At 49.5% G+C, this 24,080-nt stretch overlaps 1 protein-coding gene across 8 annotated transcripts in view; it reads left to right on the plus strand.

The window, feature by feature from the left end:
* The window catches only part of LOC119178803 (proteasome adapter and scaffold protein ECM29), an 881,180-nt gene that overhangs the window by 209,807 nt on the left and 647,293 nt on the right, over positions 1-24,080 (plus strand). For all 8 annotated transcript variants that reach the window (XR_012895350.1, XM_075895092.1, XM_075895224.1 and 5 more), the window contains exon 11: positions 23,124-23,356. Coding sequence is in view for 7 of the 8 variants with exons in the window: in XM_075895092.1 (XP_075751207.1) it covers positions 23,124-23,356 (233 nt within the window). In the remaining variant the exon portion in view is untranslated. The remainder of the gene's footprint in view (positions 1-23,123; positions 23,357-24,080) is intronic.

A 24,080-nucleotide genomic window follows, 5' to 3' on the forward strand; every position in this document is an offset into this window, starting at 1 on the left:
CTTTCAGTGTAGTAGGTTTCGGGAACTCAGTGACTGCTTGCAGTTTTGCAGGGTCGGGTAGAACACCATGCTTGGACACGATGTGTCCCAAGATGGACAGCTCTCGTGCGGCGAAGCGGCACTTTTTAAGGTTCAGTTGTAGCCCAGCGTTGATTAAACACGTCAGAACCAGTTCGAGCCGAAACAGATGCGTAGGAAAATCGGGAGAGAAACAACAATGTCGTCGAGGTAGCATAGACGCACAGACCACTTCAGTCCACGCAGTGTGTTGTCCATGAGTCGTTCAGATGTGGCAGGAGCATTACAAAGCCCAAATGGCATTACGTTAAATTCATACAGGCCATCTGGTGTAATGAACGCAGTTTTCTGGTGATCAGCTTCTGCCATAGGAACCTGCCAGTATCCTGATCGTAAGTCTAAGGAGGAGAAGAATTTGGCTCCTTGGAGGCTGTCAAGGGCGTCGTCGATGCGCGGCAATGGATAGACGTCTTTCTGCGTCACCTTGTTTAATCGCGGTGGCTGCTGCGGGAAGGGAAGGGTAGTCGACGCAAAATCGAATCGATCCATCCTTCTTTCGAACTAGAACGACAGATGTTCAAGGACTGTGCGATGGTTGAATGACGCGACGGCGTGGCATCTCTTCGACCTGGTCATTGATGACGTGACGTTCTGCAGCAGAGACACGGTACGGTCTTTGACGCAATGGCTGGTGCGAACCGGTGTCAATGTAGTGATGCACTGCGGAAGTCCGACCCAATTGCGGCTGAGAAACGTCGAATGAATTTGCGAAGTGCTGGAGAAGATTAAGAAACTCGGCGCGTTCATGGGCACTTAAGGTGTCGGTGATGGAACTCGAGAAGGTGTCACTCGACGAGCATTCCAGTGGGGAAAGGGCATGAAGTTGTGTCGAGGCGTTACTGCACGATTCGTCTGGCATGTTAAGGGATAAAGAGGAATCAAGGTACTCCACTCGACCGAGACATTCGCCGGCAAGTAGCGTAAGCGGTGCAGAAAGGTTGTTGTGGACGAAAATATTGCTTCGGCCAGCAGTGACGTCAAGTGTAGCGAAAGGCAAGGAAACGGCTCTGCGGCTCATGAAAATGTCGGAAGGTGTAAACATTACTGTAGCATCGTTATGGTCATCACAGCAAACAGGGACAACGGCAAGAGGGGCTGGCGGAATTTAAGTGTCTTCACGCACGACGAGTTTTGGGGACCGCTTAAGAGTTTCGTGCAAAGGTTCATCAGACAGGTGCGAAAATTGAACTTAAGCGCATGCGCAGTCGATGACGGCATGATGATGTGACAGGAAGTCCCACCTGAGGATAACGTCGTGCGAGCACACCGAAAAGACGATGAACTCGACAATGTACTTAGAGCCTTGGATGAATATGCGGGCTGTACAGGTGCCGAGAGGTCGAACTGGTTGTGCGCTAGCCGTACGAAGCGATAGTCCAGAGAGCGGCATGGTCACTTTGCATAGTGAGCGGCAGAGCTGGGCGGCTATAACAGAAACGGCAGCACCTGTGTCGATAAGGGCAAAGGTAGTAACACCATTGACAGATATGGCGACGACGTTAGGAGGTGAAGTGTGAGGACTTGGGCATTTCGACGGCGGCGCAGTTCTTGCCTCTGGAACTACGGCGTTTAGTTTTCCCGGTTGGAGGAAGCGGGTCGGGGACGCATTGGGGACAGAGATCGCCTGCGCGGAGACGGCGAGCGGGGAGAGTGAGTCGGAGATGGGGGCTGGGGGGACTGAGACTCGGGAAGGTTAGTGTAGCTATACTGCGGTGAGGGGTAGGGAGCAAGTAGGTGCATGGGCTGCGGGTCATACGGTTACGGCCAAGTAGCGTTGTGTTGCAATTGGAAGCGACAACGACAATATGGTGCCACGTGTCCTGGAGTACCGCAGATGTAGCAGATTGGTCGATTGTCAGCAGTGCGCCAGGAATTGCTGACTCTAGGTGTGTCCCACGGTGTTGAAAGAGGGGTAGAGTGGGGAGCAAGTGCAGACATGGGGGGCAAATGCTGCTGGCGGGGTCTGCTGCGTACCACCTGGGCATAAGTAAGAGGTGCGGCCACGGGCTGCATAGCCGGCGCACGGGGAACAGGCATGGCCACAGGCTGCTGGTGGGCAGCGACGGGAACAGCCTGAGCTACCTCTTCGGCAATAACGTCGCAGAGTGGGGAGGGCAGACGAGAGGACGGTGGCTGCTGCGGGAAGGGAATCAACGACAGCTGCCGAGCTACTTCTTCATGCACAAAGTCTTTGATCTCTTGCAGGGTTGTTGAGTAATCAGGAACAGAAGTAACACTAGATAGTGAGTCAGCGTGTGAGGAAAATGGCCGAGTCAGGGCGCGCTGCTTCCTCAACTCGTCGAAACTTTGACATAAAGTCACAAGTTCCGCAGCGGTGGCAGGATTGCGCGCCAGGAGCATCTGAAATGCGCCGTCATTTATCCCTTTGAGGATGTGTTGAATCTTCTCCGACTCGGGCATGGCGCTGTTCACACGGTTGCAAAGACCAATAGTGTCTTCGATATAACTGGTGAATGATTCAGGTGGCTTCTGTGCGCGAATCCGCAAGCGTTGTTCGGCTCTGGACTTGCGAACAGCGGGTCGGTCGAAAACGTCAGCAAACGACGTTTCGAAGATGGACCACGTCGTAATGTCGTTTTTGTGGTTGTTATACCACATTTCGGCCACGTCAGTGAGGTAAAAGATGACGTTAGTCAACTTGTCCGCATCATCCCACTTGTTGTTTGCGCTCACCAGTACGTAGTTAGCAAACCAGTCTTCCACGTCGGTCTCATCAGCTCCGCTAATGACCTCGGGCTCTCGCAAACGAAGAACGCCGAGGTTGCGGGGGGATGGAGTGGAAGAGCCAGGTTGCGCGTTGTTGGTAGCCATGATGGGAGGTAGCGTTCGGTTGCGCATCTCCTGGTTTAGGCGACGGCGAATGGCAGCACCCAGGTTCAGGCGACGGGGAATGTCAGCACTCTCCACCAATTGAAAAGGGGTTTATTGGCGACGGTTGCGACTGTGGTCCTACGATGAAACACGATCAAAAAAGAGCAATGGTCAAGCAGATGCCGGCGATGATCAGCACGAGCCGAGCTAGAGAAGCCCAGCATCCAGTACCCAAGCGATGGCGATGTTGCTTGCCAACGATGCGTTTTCTTCTTCGCAATATATATATATTGTTACGGTTGAATTAAACGATAGGTGGATTTATTTACAGGGTGAGGATGAAGTTCGTAAGACGCGGTAAGGATGGAGTCCTCCGGCCGCACCAAACAATGTCGTCTTCCTCTTCTACCTACCCGGCACATACTACGGCCTGGCTCATACCGGAGCAATCCCCGGTTCACAGACGAAGCCCGCTGGGCGAGTTTATATCACTGGAGGGATGAAACTTCTTGAGGCGAGCCACGTGCACCAACTGCGTTCGATTTGACCGACGAGAAGGTGTCGCCAGGCGTGCCACAATGTACGTCAAGTCAGTCAAGCGATCTACAATGACGTAGGGGCCTGTGTACTGCGGTAAAAACTTTTGACATAAACCAGGTTTTCGTTTGGGGTCCACAACCACATGAATTCACCTTTGCAGAATGAAATGGCATCATGGCGTTGATCGTATCGTTGCTTGGAGCGATCTTGTGATGCCAGTATGCGCAAGCGAGCAATTTGGCGGGCTTCTTCAGCCCGGCATAATGTTTCGGCCAGGGACTCATCGGTATGGAGCTTAAATGGGAGGATTGTATCAAGGGAGCTGCGTGGTGATCGAGCGTAGAGCAGGTAGGAGGGCGTGAAGTCCGTGGTCTCGTGCTTCGCTGTATTGTATGCATAAGTAATAAATGGTAAGATCTCATCCCAGTTTTTGTGATTGGATGCGACGTACATTGCGAGCATGTTAGTAAGAGTTCGATTGGTACGTTCTACAAGGCCATTCGTCTGGGGATGGTATGGTGTCGAATGTCTGAACTGTGAAGTGCACAGGTGAAGCAATTCTTCCACAGCGTCCGCGACGAATTGGGGACCACGGTCACTGATGATTACTTGAGGTGGACCATGGGGAAGAACAACGGAGCGTAACAAAAAGGCAGCGGCGCCATCAGCTGTAGAAGATGGTATCGCAGCGGTTTCGGCGTATCTGGCAAGGTAGTCGACGCACACTATTATCGAGCGGTTGTTGTTTGAAGATCGCGGAAATGGGCCCAATAGGTCTATGCCCACTTGCTCGAAAGGCGTAGTAGGTGGTTCTACGAGATGAAGAAGGGCGTGCGGTGCACTGGTAGGTCGTTTGTGGCGGTGGCGATTCTCGCAGCTTGAGACGTATTGTTTCGTAAAATCTCGCATTCGGGGCCAGTAAAAACGCTGCTGCACTCGATGCAGGGTGCGAATGAACCCAAGGTGTCCTGACGTTGGATCATCGTGCATAGTGCAGAGAACGTCTCATCGAAGACTTTGAGGTACAACCAGTAAAGAACGTGCGCCGGTTGCTGAGTAATTCGTTTTGGACAACAGTCCATCACGAATGCGAAAGCGACCACTGCCTTTGAGATTCCGAGCGTCAACCAACAAAGGGTCTAAAGATAAATCATTCAATTGTTCTCCTTTGAAGATATTGGCGTCAGGAAATGTGTGAGAGACCGCAGCAAAACAGATGTCAAGGGTATCTGCACTGTCCTCCGTCGTGGTCATAGGTAGGGGAGAAAGGCAATCAGCGTCCGAATGACGTCGTCCACTTCTGTACGAAATGCTGAAGTCAAATTCTTGAAGGCGTAAAGCCCATCGAGCAAGGCGGCCTGAAGGGTCTCGGAGAGTAACAAGCCAACATAATGAATGATCAAGCCAACATAATGAATGATGGTCTGTCAGAATCGTGAATGGACGACCGTAGAGGTAACATCGAAACTTCTGAATGGCGAATACAGCCGCTAAACATTCTTGCTCTGTCACCGTATAATTGATTTCAGCCTTGCTTAGAGATCGACTCGTATAAGCAACAACATGCTCTGCATTATCATGGCGCTGAACAAGCACACCTCCGATGCCAATTCCACTTGCGTCACTGTGCACTTCTGTAGGAGCTGAACGATCAAAATGACGAAGAATAGGCTCGGATTTCAGTTCAGAAAACGCGGCATCACAATCAGGTGTCCATTCGAATGGGCTGTCTTTTCGCAACAAGCTCGTCAGTGGGTGTACTACGTCCGCGAATCGGGGCACAAAGCGGCGAAAGTAGGACCATAGGCCCAAGAAGCTGCAAAGTTCCTTCAGTGTCTGGGGTGGTTTGAATGTGCCGACTGCTTCGATTTTGCGGGGATCTGGCCTGACGCCATCTTTGTCAACTAGGTGACTGCGGACTAAAGCTTGTCGTTCACCAAACCGGCACTTCTTAGAGTTCGAAATCAAGCCAGCCTTTCCGACACAGTCTAAAACAAGGCTTAAACGGACGTTGTGCTCTTCGAAGGTACGCCCAAAATTGACGTCATCCAGGTAGCATAAGCACACCTCCCATTTAAGACCACGAAGAACAGAGTCCATAAACCTTTCAAAAGTGGCGGGGGCGTTGCAAAGCCCAAACGGCATCACATTGAATTGGTACAGTCCATCAGGCGTCACGAATGCGGTCTTCTCCTTGTCTGAAGGGTGCATAGGTATCTGCCAATATCCTGATTGTAGGTCTATCGAGGAAAAGTACGAAGCCCAGTGTAAGCAGTCAATAACATCGTCAATCCTAAGCAGCGGATATACATCTTTTTTGGTCACGGCGTTGAGTCTTTTGTAATCAACGCAGAACCGCCAGGCATCATCTTTCTCCTTAACCAAGGTGACTGGTGCTCCCCACGGGCTACACGACTCTTCAATAACACCCTTCTTCAGCATTTCCTGAACCTGGTCGGCAATAACTTTTCGTTCTGATGACGACACTCGGTAAGGCTTTTGTCGCATCGGAGGGGCAGTGCTTGTGTCAGTCCTATGGTGAGCATGAGAACATGGGAAAAGTAGTGGCTTCTCCTCTTGGCAAAAGTCAAACACAGAAGCATGTCGCCTCAACAGATGGCGTAACGTCTGCTGCTCGTGTGACCGCAAAGTGGCGCTAATCATGCCTAGGATCTGCGACTCGTAAGAGCAACTGCGCTTGCCAGAGACTGTACGTTTCTCGCTTTCATCGTTCTTGACGACCGCTACAGAACCTTCAGTGGAATCATCGAAGACGCCAGACTTCATTCCTCGAAGGAGCACAACCGGCATTGGCGAACAGTTCAGTGCCCATAGAAAGGTTGCTCCTTCATCAACAGATACCAAACAACGAGGGACGAGTATGCCTTTCTTAGCGCATTGAACGATGGCAGGTTCAACGATGGCGTCAAAAGATGTGGCAGATTCTGGGGTGAACACCGCAACTGACCTCATTGACCATGGCGGCACTGTCAGCTCATCGGAAACAATCAGAGCGTCCTTCGCAGCCTGCGGGCCTCATCGACGAGGGCAGGAACAATGTCACCGCTGACGGAAAGTTCACCGCTTCTACAGTCGACGAAAGCGCCACATCCTTGGAGAAAGTCAAGACCGAGAATCACATCGTGGGTACAACGTTGCAGCACAAGAAACTGTGTTGGGAACACCTTTTCTGCCAATAAGACATTGACGGCACAAACTCCGACAGGATGAAGTACTTCCCCACCAACACCACGAAACCTTGATGATTCGCCCCAAGAAAACATAACTTTGCGGCCAATGCGACTTGAAAGAAAGACTCATAACTGATATCGTAGCACCAGTGTCCACCAACGCACTTGTACAAAAGCCATCTGTTTCCACACGTATCTTGTTCTTGGACATTATAACTGGCGGAGGCATCTGAGGCAAATCCTGTTGTGCGACCTCACCTCCATCGATCGCGCTGGCTAGTTTCCCCGTGGCGGCGGTGAGGACAGGTGTCGTCCCGGCGAAGGTGAACGATGCAGTCGGCCAGATGGAGGCGTCAAACTACGGTCAGAAGTGGTAGAACTGCCAGGGTGATTTCCCTACCGTGAGGTATTCCTGGAATAGGCAGGCCAATGACAGTTGTTGTGACCAGTGCCCGCTGGCGGAAACTCTGATGGGGAACGATATCGGAATGTCGGCTCTCTCTGTTGACGACAGAACCGAGCTATATGCCCGGCGATACCGCAGCGGTAGCACACAGGGGCTTGGCGGTATGCATTGTACTCCTGGAAGGCATTGCGCTGACGTGGTGGTGGCACGGGTACATCTTCGTTCGGGTCGTAATAGGTGTTGGCTGGCTGATGGGGGTAACTGAAGCGGTCTTCATACCTCGGCAGTGGGTAGTTATTGTGCTGTGACCTCGGGGGTGAGGGTGGCCTGTAGTTGCAGTCATCGTTGCCTGCTGTGGCAATTGGCACGGAAGGGCGAGAGGGAGGCGGTGCGGGTGTAGCTTCGTACGGCGTCGAGCGAGCATGTCGAGTGAGCTCTTCCTGAACGATCTGGCGCATTGTCGACGCGAGATCAAGCGGCTTGTATTTGTCAACACTTGCCACGGTGGTTACATTCGGTAGGCGACCGAACTTGGGGGTGATACGTCGCATCTTCAGGGTCTCGAATGTGCGACACTGGATTATGACGTCGGTTACCGTAGCAAGGCTGTCTTTGCTGATGAGGAACTGATACACGTCCTCGGCAATGCCCTTCAGCAGGTGGCCAACTTTGTCTTCCTCTGACATAGAAGTGTTGACAATCTTGCAGGGCTTCAAGATTGCCTCGACATAGGTCGTGCACGTCTCTCCTGGGATCTGAGCTCTCTGCAGTAACGTTTGTTCCGCCTGCTTTCTCTTAGCTACGGAGTCTCCGAAGCACGCTCTTATTTCGGAAACGAAGCGATCCTATGACGTTAGGGCATCTTCGTGGTTCTTGTACCACACGAGTGCTGTGTCCGTTAAGAAAAATACTACATTGGTCAGCTGGGTCGCCGCGTCCCACTAGTAGTATTTGCTCACCCGTTTGTAGTGTGTGAGTCAGGCATTCACGTCCTCGCCAGATTCGCCACCGAATGTGCGAGGCACTATCAGATCCTGATGCACCCAGGGACCAGCCGCACGCGAACCTGGTACTAGTGGTGCTGCTGGGACTGGTAGAAGGTCTGCAGCTGCGGGGATCCGGTTTCCTTCTTCGCCGTGAGACATCTCAGCTGCCAGTGGTAAAGGGGACAGTCCAGCAAGGCGGCGGCTTCGTCGTAGATCAGGCGCTTGAAGCGTCGTGGTGCTTGGTTGACTACCCAGCGCCTCCACCACAAAACTGTTACGGTTTAACTAAAGGATAGGTGGATTTATTTACAGGGTGACTATGAAGTTCGGCAGACGCGATAAAGATGGAGTCCTCCGGCTGCACAAGACAACGTCATCTTCCTCTTCTACCTACCCGGCACATACTACAGTCCGGCTCATACCGTAGCAATATATATATATATATATATATATATATATATATATATATATATATATATGTATATATATATATATATATATATATATATATATATATATATATATATATATATATAAATTCCTTGGACATCTCCTGTGGTCTTAGTTAAAAAGGACAACACCTGGCGTTTTTGCGTCGACTATCGCCACCTGAATCAAATCACCAAGAACATTTATCCTCTACCCCGAATCGATGATGCGCTCGACTGCCTCCATGGCGCCAACTATTTCTCGTCCCTTGACCTTCGATCAGGATACTGGCGAATTTCGGTCGACGACCGCGAGAAGACAGCATTCATCACACCCGACGGCCTTTACCAATTCAAGGTCATGCCTTTTGGGTTGTGCGATGCCCCGGCTACTTTTGAACGTGATGGACTCTCTTCTCCGCGGTTTCAAATAGTCGACCTGCCCTTGCTTAGAAGTGTGGCAGCTTGGGCTAGTTGGTGTGGCATGACGATAGTTATAGCGCGAGAACAAAACGACGACACAGAGACAAGAAGGACACGAAAAACACGTGTCTCGTGTCTTTCGTGTCCTTCTTGTCTCTGTGTCGTCGTTTTGTTCTCGCGCTATAACTATCGTCCTGCCCTTGCTATCTGGACGATGTAATCGTTTTTTCGCCCTCCTTCCAAAGCTACCTGTCTCGTCTCTCGGCAATTCTTAACGTTTTTCGTTGCGCTGGTCTCCAACTGAATTCGTGGAAATGCTCATTTGAACTCCGGCACATTAAACTACTTGGCCACCTTGTTGACGCCACTGGCATTCAACCCGACCCTGACAAAGTCCGTGCAGTCCGAGAATTCCCGGTTCCGCGTTTCACACAAGAAGTTCGCAGTTTTATTGGGCTCTGCTCATACTTCTGGCGTTTTGTTTTCAACTTCCCAAATATTGCTAGGCCCCTCACGGATCTCCTCAAAAAGAATGTGGCCTTTTCTTGGGGGAAGGACCAAGAACATTCCTTCGCGTCATTGATTACCGCCCTCACATCACCGCCTGTGTTGGCTCATTTCGATCACGAGGCTCGAACAGAGCTTCGCATTGATGAAAGCGGCCATGGCATTGGTGCTATACTCGCTCAGATACAAAATGGCACCAGCCGTGTGATAGCCTACGCTAGTCGCCTTCTGTCGCAAGCGGAAAAAAGTTATTTCATCACTGAGCGGGAATGCTTAGCCCTCATTTGGGCCATTGCGAAATTCCGTCCGTATAAGTACGAACGTTCGTTCACCGTCATCACGGACCATCATGCGCTTTGCTGGCTGTGGACGCTTAAAGACTCTACAGGAAGACTCGGCGGATGGGCACTTAGATTACAGGAGTACGTTTTCGGCTGTGTACAAATTTGGAAAGCTGCACAGTGATGCTGACTGCTTATCCCGCAATCCCGTAGATCCACCTAACTCCACTGATTTGGAATCTGATGCCTCCGTTTTAGCCATTATTGACCGCCTTCAATCGTGTCATATTGACCCTTTCCTTAGCAGATTCCTGCTTCAAGACAACGTTTTGTATCGTCGCAACTTACAGCCCGACGGCACAGAAATTTTACTCGTCGCACCACATTACCTGTGAAAGGATGTTCTGCGACAATTCCACGACGCTCGAACTTCTGGACATCTAGGAGTCTCCAGAACTTACGACCGTATTCGACGACGAGTATTCTGGAAGGGTTTCTACCGCTCCGTTCGCCATTACATCGCATCTTGCCACCTCTGCCAGCATCGAAAGAAGCCTACGACATCCCTGCTGGTCTTCTTCATCCTATTGAAGTTCCATCTGAGCCGTTTTATCGAGTGGGGTTGGACTTCCTTGGTTTCTTTCCTACTTCTACAACTGAAAATAAATGAATTGCAGTGGCCACAGATTATGGCTCTCGGTATGCAATCACTCGAGCTCTACCAACCAGCTGCGCAACAGACGTTGCCAACTTCCTACTCTACGACATTATTCTGCAGCATGGCGCTCCGTTTCACCTGCTCACAGACCGTGGTCGCTACCTTCTATCTTGTGTGGTTGATGATCTAATCCGATCTTGTGCTACCCATCACAACTTCACCACATCTTACCACTCTCAGAGTAACGGCCTTACAGAGCGCCTAAACCGAACATTGACATACATGCTTTCCATGTACGTATCTACCGACCACACTGATTGGGACATAGCTCTGCCGTTCATCACCTTCGCCTATAACTCGTCGCGTCATGAAACAGTGGGCTGCTCCCCATTTTATCTACTCTTCGGACGTCATCCCTTACTGCCCTTCGACACACTGTTTTCATCAAACCAACCATCCTCCACTTCGTACGCTCAGGATGCGATCACCCATGCTCTCACGGCACGCGCGGTAGCCCGCGCTTGGTTATGGTCGTCGCAGACAGCACAAAAATCTCTTTACGACCGTCGACATAGGGATGCCGTTTTTTCTGCAGGATCTCTTGTTCTCCTGTGGCTCCCATCTTGACGTGTTGGCCTCTGTGAGAAACTACTATCGCGATATGCTGGGCCCTACTGAGTCCTTCATCAGGTCACACGTGTGACCTACGAGATTGCCGCTACCACAAACTCATCGGCTGCGGCACCCAGAATGGAAATAGTCCACGTTTCCCGTCTCAAGCCCCACAACGCGGACTCGCCATTTAACAGGCACCGAGAATGTGCCTTACTGGCCAGGGTAATGATACATATATGGAACTGTCGATCCGGAACAAACACTTAAATGACACCGGAATGAAGGAAGATGACAACGCGGTTCTGGTGGGTTCAACTCTCAATCTTCCCCCATTGGCCTGCATGACTGTGCGCTCTTTAAGCCATTAGCAAGACCTGCTGTTGGTGAATAAATCTTCCCCGTAAGAATATATATATATATATATATATATATATATATATATAGGAAAATTAAGTATACGCCTCTAAAAAAACAGTTTATCGGTGACGTTTGGATCGGAGACCGATCTTCATCAGTCTGGTCTGATGAAGATCGGTCTCCGATCGAAATGTCACCAATAAACAGTTATTTAGATGCGTATACTTAGTTTCCCTTAGGGGGGACGTGGGTTCTAAAATTTTTTTTTCATTTTTTGCTAAATCTTGACCAAACTTCACTACCTAGGCTAGTTTTTCATGCTGATTTCAAATATCTAATTTGTTTCTTAATATTTCAAGTGGTTTAGAAAATATAAAGGTCTGAATCTTAGGTAATTGCGTACTTCTTACGGGACTTCTTGGCAATTTATTCTTGCTAAATCCAAAAAGTGAATGCATAATCCCAATGCTGGAGACTTGCTGTAGGGGGTGATGCTATCTTTATCCATTTTAAGGCATTTATAAGCAAGAAAACGGACAAACATTTATGGTCACTATATTACAATAAGTTTCTCTCACTAAAATCTTCAATGGTAATTTTTAATGTGATGCTAGAGAAATAGAAATAGCATCACCCCCTAGATCATGTCAAGACGAATAAAATGATACCAGCTTTGTCGCATTCACTCAAGTTTAACATAGGAAAAACCCCCGTAAGGCCGAGTGCAATGTGGAAAAACATCGAACTGAGAAAAACGCTTTTGAAGTTTTTAGCAACTTTAACTTTTGCTAATGTGAAGCTACAGCGATAATAATGACATCATTCTGTAGCTGTATATTATAGGATAAATGGTCATGCTAAATTTCACTGTACCCACTCAGAATACTGCTTACAGCTTATTCTAGAACTATAAAATAGTCATTGAAGCAGTATGAGAATTATTATTTTTTACTTTGTGGTCATTCCAGTGCCTTGCAAGTGAAAGGAACACAAAAAAATCATGTAATAATGTTATCCTTGGATAGACAATAGATTTACACAATGTTTAGGTCTAAAACCAAGAATATTTATTTTTGCAAAAATTCTCACTATTTGCCATCATGACTGTTTACAGCAGACTAGGGCTGTAAGCAGAGTCCCCTGCTGGCTTGTGACGCTTTGAAAGTCTTTCCTTTATTGAACTACTGTCGAGATGCTCTCTTTGCGGTTTTTGCAGCCTGCCCTTGTCCTTTTCAAGGCTGCGACGCACCAAGGTATTGCCAGCCTGTAGCCCAGCATCTGGGCTACAGCGCTGGCAATAACTTGGTGCCTCAGTTACGAAATCAGGCAGGCTGTCCTTGTGTGGTGGCGGCTTCTCATTTTTCGCAAGAGCTCTCTGAAATTTGCACCAGGATGCAGGGTCTTCAGGGCAAAGGTCATGCTTTGGTGCTTCGTCAGTTGAAGTCATGTGGTTCAAAATTGCTGGAACAGCCTTCTGCATACCTGGAACATCGTTCCTGTGGCTTCTCAATGCGTAGCCATAGTCTTAGGTGATCTTCTTTATCTTTTGTTGCGTAAGTCTGCCCTTTCCACCAAGTGAGCCATCTTGAGCTTTTTTTTTCTCTACAAGGGTACGTAAGGCAGCTCCCATACGCTTGTGTACATGATTTATGCAGTCCTTTTTGGCCACCTTTATTAAGCCGTACACCTCTTTTTCTGTGAGTGCATGGAATGTCCTGCTCTCGCTGTCCGACAGCATTGTCGTATAACGAGGCTTGGGCATTTCAAGTGACCGCTCAAACAAGCATAGCGCTGCCCCCACTTCCATCTGGCCAGCATTACAATCAACATTCTTCTGGCACAGAGGGGCATGCTGAATGAGCCAGGCAGAATGTCCTGCTTCTCCTTTTTTGGGTCCTGTGGTGCAAGCCAGGCAAAAGTTGGATAGCACGATATGGTCTATCACGAGGCCACTATACATCTCAACAATGCAGCCAACACATATATGCGAGTTATGTCCACTCGTAAGCCAGTTGCCGTTATAAATGACGTCGACATTTCCGGGCGCGTTGCCTAACTCCGCATAGAGCTCCTTGACGCGAGCAACGCTCGCCGCTTCGCATTTGGCAGCAGTCGCACAGCAGGCGTCTTTCATTAAATTCATGTGGCTTTGGTAACTCTTGTGGTGAAGCCCTCGATGCGAAATATTCATCCTGGCGAAGAAGTCCGACAGAGCCGTTGCCCCCTTGCCGATACTGTTGATGGCCTTCATGGCACGCATATTAACTTCAAACGGCCTTAATTTGGCATCGGTCTCGTCGGCTATACGTGGGGACGAAAAAAGCTCTTCGCGAAAGTCACAACTGCTGCACGTGACTATGAGCTTTGAACACAGCCCGTACTCTTTCTTGGCCTTTGAAATTGTGACGCTTCTTTCACCGCATTCTGGGCATGCGACAAGTCCAAATACGAGCGTATCGCCGTCAGATCAATAATAACAAATTTTGTCCCGTTTTCTTTGCCACTATCTTCCAGATCAATATCTACTAACTCGAACTTACGTTCCGTCGCGCACTGCGATGCGAGTGATGCCTTCAAGCCCGCTGCATTGCTGACTGCGCTTCTCGTGCACTCAGCGAACTCGTCCGCAGAATAAAACGCCGTGTCAGTGCAGTCTAGGATGCTGCTGGAAGTGCAAGATGACGATCCGACGACGACACAATTTGATGAGGTGCTGCTGCAAGGCACAGGAGAGTGCACCGCTTTGGACACAAGCAGCTGCGACTGCGCGCCGTCGTCGGAATGCACCGCTTCGGCGGCATCGGGTGAAATTGGCTGCACGTTGTCGGCTGCTTTCTTCTGGCAGGCGTTACATGGGCGCCTCCGTTTCTTCGCCGTACGCTTGGCGCGTCTTCTTCTTTAGACGAGCGTCTCCAATCATGCCGGCAAAAGACTGTAAGTCGGTGCGTCGGTCGCGTAGCCCAAGCAGGCACGTGCGGGAAGCAGACGAACAACGTGCGTGAACGGGAACCGATGGCCGATGAACAATATACAAAAGAAAGGGCGGGCAACTTTGGCCGCCTCAGCCAATGGGAAGCGAAGAAGAGGGGGCTCGCCCGATGCGCGCGCGCTCCGGCCAATCAGCGGCCCGGAAGGGGGCTCCGGAAAAGGGGCGAGGGCTGTCATTCTGTTTAAGCGATGCCATTTTGAAGGGTGGCAAAATGCGCACAAAGGAATCAGCTTCAAAACAAGCCCAAGATGGCGGCGCGTGAAGTTTGAACAAATTTGACCTGCCATGGGTTGTTTTGCGGCTCCCGTGGCGACTTCATAATCAATTTTAATCTATTTACTGATCGAATTCAGCGTTCACAATTTCAAATATTGCATTTTCTCAAAATCGACTTTTTGGCCATTTTTCACCATTCTAAGACCTGCCTCCCCCCTTAATTCTACGGCTCTCCTTGTCTAACTCCGTAATCATGAGTTGCAGTTTGTCCCCTGAGTTACTCAGCAATGCAATGTCATCGGCGAAGCGCAGTTTACTAAGGTACTCGCCATCAACTCTTATCCCTAACTGTTCCCATTCTAGGTTTCTGAAAACCTCCTGTAAGCACGCGGTAAATAGCATTGGGGAGATTGTGTCCCCCTGCCTTACACCCTTCTTGATTGGTATTCTGTTGCTTTCTTTATGAAGCACTATGGTAGCAGTTGATCCCCTGTAGATTTCTTCCAGGATGTTTATATATTGTCGCTAGGTGAAAATAACAGAATACAGGACGACGGTGCGACCAGAAAAAACGAGGTCTGTATTAACAGAACAAAAGAGCAGCCGCTTCGACTTCTTCTTCCTCGGAGGAACCGTGGGTGCTGTCCACGCTCATCACTTCATCGTCCTCTGTCTTCTTTCCCAGCCTTTAGCCGTGACATTAGCCTCCCATTCAAAAAAGTATCGTCCCGATCCTTTATAATCAAAGCGGTTTGTACTTGTTGGAAATGCAGGAGTTCATTCGGAGAAATAAAGCTTCATGCGTACCACATGCACAACTTCTGGAGCATACCTTCGACGCCTTGAAGAGTGGGCAGTATCAGGAACAACCTCATAATTAATGTCACTGAGACGTCGCAGAACTTTATAGGGACCGAAGTACTGTCTTAACAGTTTTTCTGAGAGGCCACGGCGCCGAATAGGTGTCCATATCCAAGCTTTCTCTCCTGGCTCGTAGGAGACTAGTCGGTGACGAAGGTTGTACCGTCTTGAATCGTAGCCCTGCTGGCGACTAATACATAGGCGAGCAAGTTGTCGGGCTTCTTTGGCCAGCTGAGTGATATAATCAGCATCCGTTTCAGCGTCTTTGCACTCGTGCGGCAGCATAGCATCCAGCATAGTGGTGACTTCACGACCATGAAGAAGGCGGAATGGCGTTGTTCTTGTTGTTTTTTGGTGAGCCGTGTTATAGGCGAACGTGACATACGGCAAGATCTCGTCCCAGTTTTTATGCTCCACATCGACGTACATGCAGAGCATATCCGCTAGTGTCTTGTTGAGACGCTCCGTAAGACCATTCGCTTGTGGATGATACGCCGTTGTTCGCCGGTGGGATGTGCCACTAAGTTTTAAAACTGACTGTAATTGTTCGGCTGCAAATGCAGTTCCCCTGTCAGTTATTACCACTGATGGAGCACCATGTCTCAGCACCACATTCTCTACGAAAAATCGGGCTGCTTCACTTGCCGTGCCCCTCTCCAAAGCCTTGGTTTCGGCGTAACGAGTGAGGTAGTCGGTGGCTACTATAATCCATCTGCGACCTGCTGATGAGGTTGGAAATGGGCCCAAAATATCCATTCCGACTTGAGCGAATGGAGTAACAGGCACGTCAATAGGGTGGAGGAGGCCTGCTGATTTGACGGGTGGAACTTTTCTGCGCGGGCAATCAAGGCACGTCCGAACATAGTGTTGAACGGTCGCCGTCAGTCTTGGCCAGTAGTATTTCTGCCTCACTCTGCACAACGTACGCGTGTAACCCAGGTGGCCGGATGTTGGTTCATCGTGGCATGCCTGTAATACTTCGCTCCTTAGAGATGTTGGGACGACGAGTAAGTAGTCGTTTCCGTGTGGCGTGAAGTTCATCTTATACAGGACGTCGTTGCGCAAGCAAAATGACGATCGCCCTCTCGCAAACAGTCTAGGTACAGCTGAAGTGCGACCCTCTAAAAAACGTATTATGGGTTCTAGTTCGGGGTCATCTCGTTGCAGCTGTACGACAGTTGCCATGTTTACAACTCTGACAAAGGCTGTATCGTCATCTTCTGCCGTCGCAGGTTCGTATGGCGCACGAGAAAGGCAATCAGCGTCTGAATGTCGCTTCCCCGATCTGTAGACCACCGTCGTGTCAAATTCTTGAAGCTTCAGGCTCCAGCGCGCCAACCGTCCTGAAGGGTCTCTTAAATTCGTCAGCCAGCAGAGGGAGTGATGGTCGCCAATAACATTAAAAGGACGACCATACAGGTATGGGCGGAATTTTATAACCGCCCACACCACCGCAAGGCGCTCTTTTTCCGTAGTGGAATAATTTTCTTCCGCACGTGAAAGAGTTCTGCTCGCGTAAGCAATTACTCGTTCGGCGCCATCCTGCCACTGCACGAGTACAGCTCCTAAGCCGACATTGCTAGCGTCGGTGTGCACTGTTGTCGGTGCGTCATCATCAAAGTGTGCGAGGACTGGTGGCTTCTGAAGGCGTTGCCGCAGCTCGTCGAATGATTTTTGCTGCTCTTCATTCCATACGAATGCGACGTCTTCTCTGGTAAGGCGGGTCAACGGCGAGGCAATGCGCGAGAAGTTCTCAATGAAGCGTCGGTAGTAAGCACACAGTCCTAAAAACCGTCAACGGCCTTTTTGTCAGTTGGCGCTGGAAAATTCGTAACGGCAGCTATTTTTTCAGGGTCAGGCCACACACCTTCACTACTGACAAGATGCCTCAGGAACAGAAGCTCTTCGAAGCCGAAATGGCATTTTTCCGGCTTGAGTGTTAGTCCGGCGGAACGGATAGCTTCAAATACTGAGTGCAGTCGCCTGACGTGTTCATCGAATGTGGCAGAAAATACGATGACGTCATCTAAATACACTCAGCACGTCTGCCACTTGACGCCTGATAGTACGGTGTCCATTAGCCGCTGAAACGTTGCCGGTGCTGAGCACAAGCCAAATGGAAGTACCTTAAATTCAAAAAGGCCATCAGGTGTCAGGAAAGCTGTTTTCTCCCGGTCTCTTTCATCGACTTCTATCTGCCAATACCCACTCCTTAGATCCATCGACGAGAAATAACGCGCGTGGCGTAGTCGATCGAGTGAACCGTCGATACGTGGAAGTGGGTAGACGTCTTTTTTTGTCACCTGATTAAGCTTGCGGTAATCCACGCAGAAACGTAAGGTGCCGTCTTTTTTCTTCACTAATACAACCGGCAAAGCCCAAGGGCTTTTCGACGCCTGAATAACGTCGTCTTCAAGCATCTGTCGCACCTGCTTTTCGATGGCTTCACGTTCTCGCGGAGCTACCCGGTACGGGTTTTGCCTGATGGGTCTGGTCATGTCGTCCGTTATAATTCGATGTTTCGTCAGCGGCGTTTGACGGACCCTGGAAATCGAAGAGAAACAATCTTCAAACATGTTAATAAGCTGCATGATACTTTGCTTCTGCGCCGGCAGCAAACTTGGGCCAATATCAACAGATAGAGGTGCGGGGGTCAGATCAGTTGAATTATCTTTTTCAAGAGTTAGGCAGTCTGTCATCTCGGCGAACTCTTCCACGTACGCGACTGCCATGCCCCTCGTTAGATGTCGGAGTTCAGAGCTGAAGTTCGTAACAAGAACGTGCGTGTGTCCGCATTTTATGCTTACGACGCCTCTTGCGATAGATAAACCATGGCTGAATAGCAGTGTTGGAATTTGCTCGGCGATGTTTTCAGAATCGCTCGACGTGTCACATGTCGCAGCCACGAGTGCACTCGACCGCGATGGGATGGTCACGTCTTCGAAGACGCGCAAAGGCTGACGTCGCTGGTCTGTACAGGGCACATTCGAAACTTGATCTGGGGCCGTCCAAAACTTAACCGATCTCTCAAGAATGTTGATAATGGCACCGTATTCACACAAGAACTCCATGCCCAAGATCAGGTCTTTGCAGCACTCCGGTAAATTTACGAAAGTAGCGACGAAATCTGAACTGCCGATATTAATTCGAGCTGTACATTTGCCCGTCGGCGTCACCAATTGACCTCCTGCGGTTCTTATGATTGGGCCCGTCCATATTATTCTTATTTTCTTTAGGCAGTCGGCGAGTTTACGGCTGATAATAGAGAAGTCCGCACCAGTATCTACCAGTGCTGTTATTGGGCGTCCGTCTATACAAATGTCTAGATTGGCGCTTACGATTTCCGTTGATGTCGGTGACGTCGTATCGTCCTTGGTATCGTGCGTCATACGATCCGCGGTATCATTCGTCGTATTGCGTCGTAGAGAAGATGTTGGGGGTGTGATAGCATCTCGACGGGCGGGGACCTTCCTCCCAAAGGTCGCAGCTGTTAGTTTCCCCGACGAGGGCTAGGAGATCTGCCCGGACCACCTCGGAGTAACTGCGCTGTGGCGTCGAGCTCGGTGCAGGTGAAGGAGAGCGGGGTTGATGATACGGCACTTTGGGTTACTGTGCTTGCGGGCCTGCACTGCTGTCACAGCGGTTATCGAAATAGGCACGAAGGGAGGTTCGTAGAAAGTTGTGATGTCTACGGTCACGGTACGGGCAATTGCGGAAAATATGGCCGGCTTCTCCGCAATGAAAGCAAAGTGGTCGACGATCGACGGTGCGCCACAAGTCAGTCTTACGGATGAATGGTCGACTGGTGGGCATATCTTGCGACCAAGATGCAGATGTCGGCGGAGTGTACATCGGCGCGGTTTGCATAGGCACGTTGGACTGTGGATACGACTGCGGCGGATTGGGAGCTGGGGCCCAGGGCTCGTTGTAAGGCCCTTGGCTCACGTCGCGATAAGCCAGTGGTGACGAGTTGTACGACACTGGAGTGGGTCGACGGACAGCTGATGCGTAGCTTACAGATCGCTGGTCTGAGAGCGATTCGGGCAACGAAAATGCCTGGCGGAGTTCTTGCCGCACAAATTCTGCAATGCAAGCCATGATATTTTCTTGCGGAGTCACTAGGAGGTTTCGGATCTCCTCCCGAATGACCTCACGAATGAGTTCGCGCAGAGAGCACTCACTACCGGCACTCAAAGCAGAGAGGCTGGGAGATGTTTTGTGTGGTTTGTCATGGTATCGGCGCCGTTGCTGTAGTGCTCGCTCGATTGTTGTAGCCTCTTTGACGAATTCCACTACGTTTGTTGGTGGGTTGCGTAGGAGACCGGCAAACAGCTCTTCCTTGACGCCCCTCATCAGATGTCGGAGTTTTTTACCTTCAGGCATCTCGGGGTCGGCCCGCTGAAATAGGCGGGCCATGTCTTCCGCAAACATGGCGACGCACTCGTTTGGTTTCTGTATGCGTGCCTCGATGAGCTGCAGAGCAGAATCACGGCGGTCGATGTTTGCGAATGTCCCGAGAATTTGCTGCCGAAATTCCTCCCACGAAGACAGCGTTGACTCGTGGTTCTCGTACCACGTACGAGCGCTGTCTGCCAAAGCAAAGTAGACGCGCGATAGCTTTTGTTCAGTGGGCCAGCGGTTGGCTTTGGCCACTCGCTCATACTGGGCTAACCAGTCCTCGACGTCTTCATAAGCCTCACCGTGGAAGGTCTCAGGAATTAGAGGCTGATCAACAGTAAGCTGTGAAGGCCCTCCGGTAGCCATTTCTCCTGGTACGGTGTGTTGCTGGAGAAGTTCGAGTGGGATCGCCCCGAGACTAAGGCCTCGCTGTCGGCGACTGTAGCGGTGGACAAGAGTATCCACTGCAGAAACGGATTGCGGTGGTGGACTCGATGTGCTAGGGCGCGGAGTTGTCCCAAGCATCAGTTGAAGAAGTCCAGCACCTCTACCAATGTCGCTAGGTGAAAATAACAGAATACAGGACGACGGTGCGACCAGAAAAAACGAGGTCTGTATTAACAGAACAAAAGAGCAGCCGCTTCGACTTCTTCTTCTTCGGAGGAACCGTGGGTGCTGTCCACGCTCATCACTTCATCGTCCTCTGTCTTCTTTCCCGGCCTTTAGCCGTGACAATATACTTCATCGACGCCCTGATTCCGCAGTGTCTGCATGACGGCTGATATGCAGCCGTCATGCAGCCATTATGCAAGATGCAGCTGTTATAAGAAAGAAAAGTGGGTGAAACATAACTTGCAGTGGGCAGGAACCGAACCTGCGACCTTCGAATAATGCGTTCGATGCTCTACCACTGAGCTACCACAGCATCTATCCCCCCAGCCATTTTATTGGGTATATATGTGAATTTAAACGTGGGAGTATCAGTCAGCGCCACCAGAAGCCATGGCGGCGAGTGTGGCACACTCTTTATGAGCCTGTTTGGCGTCAAGTAGCACGTGAACTTTTTACAAGCTGGCAGCTGACCACTAGTCTCTCGTATACAACCTAAAGGCACCAAGTCTGCCAGTACGAGACCCTCGTTAATGAATAAGGGAAAGAAGTGCATACTTAAGGGCTTGTTTTTTCGTGTTTTGACACCATAATAATTAAATCTAACAGACAATAATGCCAAGAAAAGTATAGGGGAAGTTAATAGGCCGCATTGTATAGTAAGCTTGAAGAAAGAAAAATGGCTGAAAAGACAACTTGCTGTGGGCAGCAAACGAACCTGCATCCTTCGAATAATGCGTTCGAAGCTCTATTACTGAGCTACCACAGCAGCTATTTATTCCTCAAGGCTTCTGGTGGCGCTGACTGACACTCTCATGTTTAACTTCACATATATACCCAATAAAGTGACTTGGTCGAAATGCCGTCGTTCCGTTTTCTCAGTCATGTCCACTGTAATCATGCGCTTGCCCTGCTGATCACGCACGATTCGGTCTTGTAGCCTGCGTTTGAGATACGATTCAAAATGGCATTTTTTTGCCAGCCGCTTTATTTTAACAATAAACTTCTGTACACTCTATGCTTCTAGTTGTGATCGAGTTAAAAAAAGCATAACTTGCCGCTATTCCGTTGACTTCTGGGGCATAGTACTCCTCGAGGTACTTAGCGGCGGCATCATAGTTGAGTGCATTTATTTGGCTTGGATTGCAGTGTCTCTGAACTACTCTAATCGCGCTATCTGGTAGCGAGGTCACTAACACTCTTGTTGGTTCGTCATGTCCATGATCTCTTGTACTTGGAAGCAGGATTCAAAGCGAATTTGGAACGTTGACGACGTTCCTTCAAACACTAGTGGCCATTCCACACTCATGGCCCTGCAGATCCAGGACTCATTGGGGTGTTCATTGTCCTCGTTGCCATTGTTACAATGTACAACACTCACTCAACAAAACATACGTGGCTCGTTGTTTACTACACATCAGCATGAGCTTCGAATAACCCGAGTTCATGCACAGCGTGAGCTCGGGTTGTGTTTGAGGGGAGAAGGAACTGTGAGATGTCAGAGGTAATGAGAGTAGTACTGCATAGGCTTTGAGGACAAGGCTAGGCTTTGGCGGGAACACAGGACAAGATGGCATGAAGTTGTGTACGCACGGTGGTGTCGTGAAATGTAAAGTGTGGGATGACAGTGAACGTTGGACCTCGGTGGTGATCGACAAGTGAGACGTGGACACTCCATTTGGTATTTTCTTGATAATTGAAAGAATCATACCCCCAGACACGTGATATTTTTTTCCTGTTGTGGGCTTGCCATCACCCTCTATAAAGTCGTTTGCAGCTAACGGTACACGTGCGTCTTGCGAATGACTCTCAGCTAGGTCTGCTGCTGAGTGAGGTGTTGCTGTGTTTCCAAAGGTTAGGGTCTGCAGGAATGCCGGCAGTGCTGCTCACGGCGAAAAGCCTAGGCCTGCGCATGTGATGCAGTAGTGAATCTCTTTTAGGTTTTGCATTGGTCGGAGATGGACTTCTCTTGTGATGGGTCAAAGGGGGATGACACCGTGATTTGTTTTCTCTGGATTTCTCATGGCTAATTGAATGTTGGGAACACCACAATCACAGCGGAACCTTGTATGAGTGTTATATTGCTCGTATTTGGTCATGTTGCTTGTGTGCTGTATTAGCATATCGAAAAATTACATAAGGTTATTTACCTTGTCACTAGTTATGTATCAGAAATGGCTGGTAATATCGTCATTGAAAAAGCAATTGCTCATTTGTTTAATGACATCTACTAGCAGTGTCCGTTTGTTCCAAGAGCTGTGATCTATTGACACCCCACACTGAATTGGTCTACTGACTCGAAGGGCACAAGTTCGATCCCGGTTGTAGCATTCACATTTCGATGGAGGCATAATGCTGAATGCTTGTGTTCTGTGTGATGTAGAAGCTCTTTAAACGATGTCAGACGGATGAAATTTTTGGAGCCTACCAATACGGCATCTGTTACAATTGCATCGTGGTTCTGGGATGCAAAAACCGAGATATAATTTTTTTCTTAACCATTTATTTGCCGAGTGTTCTTTAATGTGTTTTATGTGCGGGCCGTTGTATCTTTTTTTCACCTGGTTACCTTATTGTGGCTCACACACAGTACTTACAATAGACGTGGCACATTTGGTCTTGATGAGGCAGTATTGTGTGGTTCCACGGAACTGTGATGCGGCATTGTGCACTCATAAATACTGTGGCTGCCTGAATGAAAATTTGGCTTTGACCTGAAGGCTTGCTCTTTGGTGGTGGCTAAAACAGGAGGAAAGCAGCGAGGGTCGCCTGGCCCTGCAGGAGGCTCTGGTGGCCGTGGGTCCAGCGTACGCCGCCTGGGCCGACAACGACACTCGGCAGATGCTGCTGGCCCTGGTGTCGACGCATGGGTCCGCTTCAAGCGCCAATTGCCGACATGCGGCCCTGCGCTATGCGGCCACTGTTTACGCAGCCGACTATGCACCAGCTCGTTACCTGCTGCTCATGGCTGCCGGTGACAGGTGAGCGCCGTCGCTCCGCTTTCATTTTCGGCAAGTGAGGGGCCTCGGGTTACCCCCCCCCCCCCCCCCCCTTGTCTGTGTGTAGATAAATCTTTTCTGGGGCTAACACCAAGGGCTAACACCCCCCACCCCCACCCCCCTAAAAAAACACATTTACCCAACATTGCAGTTTGGTTCATGTTTGATGTCAACCCATCAAAAGAAATTGAGGAATGCATTTTTAATGCATTTTTTTATTGTCCTCTTAGCTCTTTTGCAGTGTAAGCTGTTATGAGGTTACAACAGCTGTGAATTTTGGGGACAACATCATCCATTTAGGTTGCCAGGTGTTTATTAGATTAGTAGAATACCAGGTACTCGTAATAGCTCGTATGCAGACATAATGCTAGAAATAATGGTCAGCTGTGGTATCGTTCAAATAGTGAATGACTGAATACAAACACAGCACCATTGCCAGTCAACTGCTCGTTTCATAAAACTGGTTACATTCATGAATGAAGGAAAGAAGTGTAAACTTAAGGGCTTGTTTTTTTTTTTTTTGTTAGACAATGATAATGAGAACTAAAAGATAGTGATGCCAAGGAACATATAGGAGATGTTATGTAATTGTTATGTAAATGAGAAAAAGAAAAGTGAGCAAAAAAGTAACTTGCCGCCGGCACAGACCATGACATACAAATAATGCATTTCGTGGTCAACACGATATATGGATGCAGGTTAAGAC

This window comes from Rhipicephalus microplus, chromosome 1 (genome assembly GCF_043290135.1).
Source record: "Rhipicephalus microplus isolate Deutch F79 chromosome 1, USDA_Rmic, whole genome shotgun sequence".
NCBI lineage: Eukaryota > Metazoa > Arthropoda > Arachnida > Ixodida > Ixodidae > Rhipicephalus > Rhipicephalus microplus.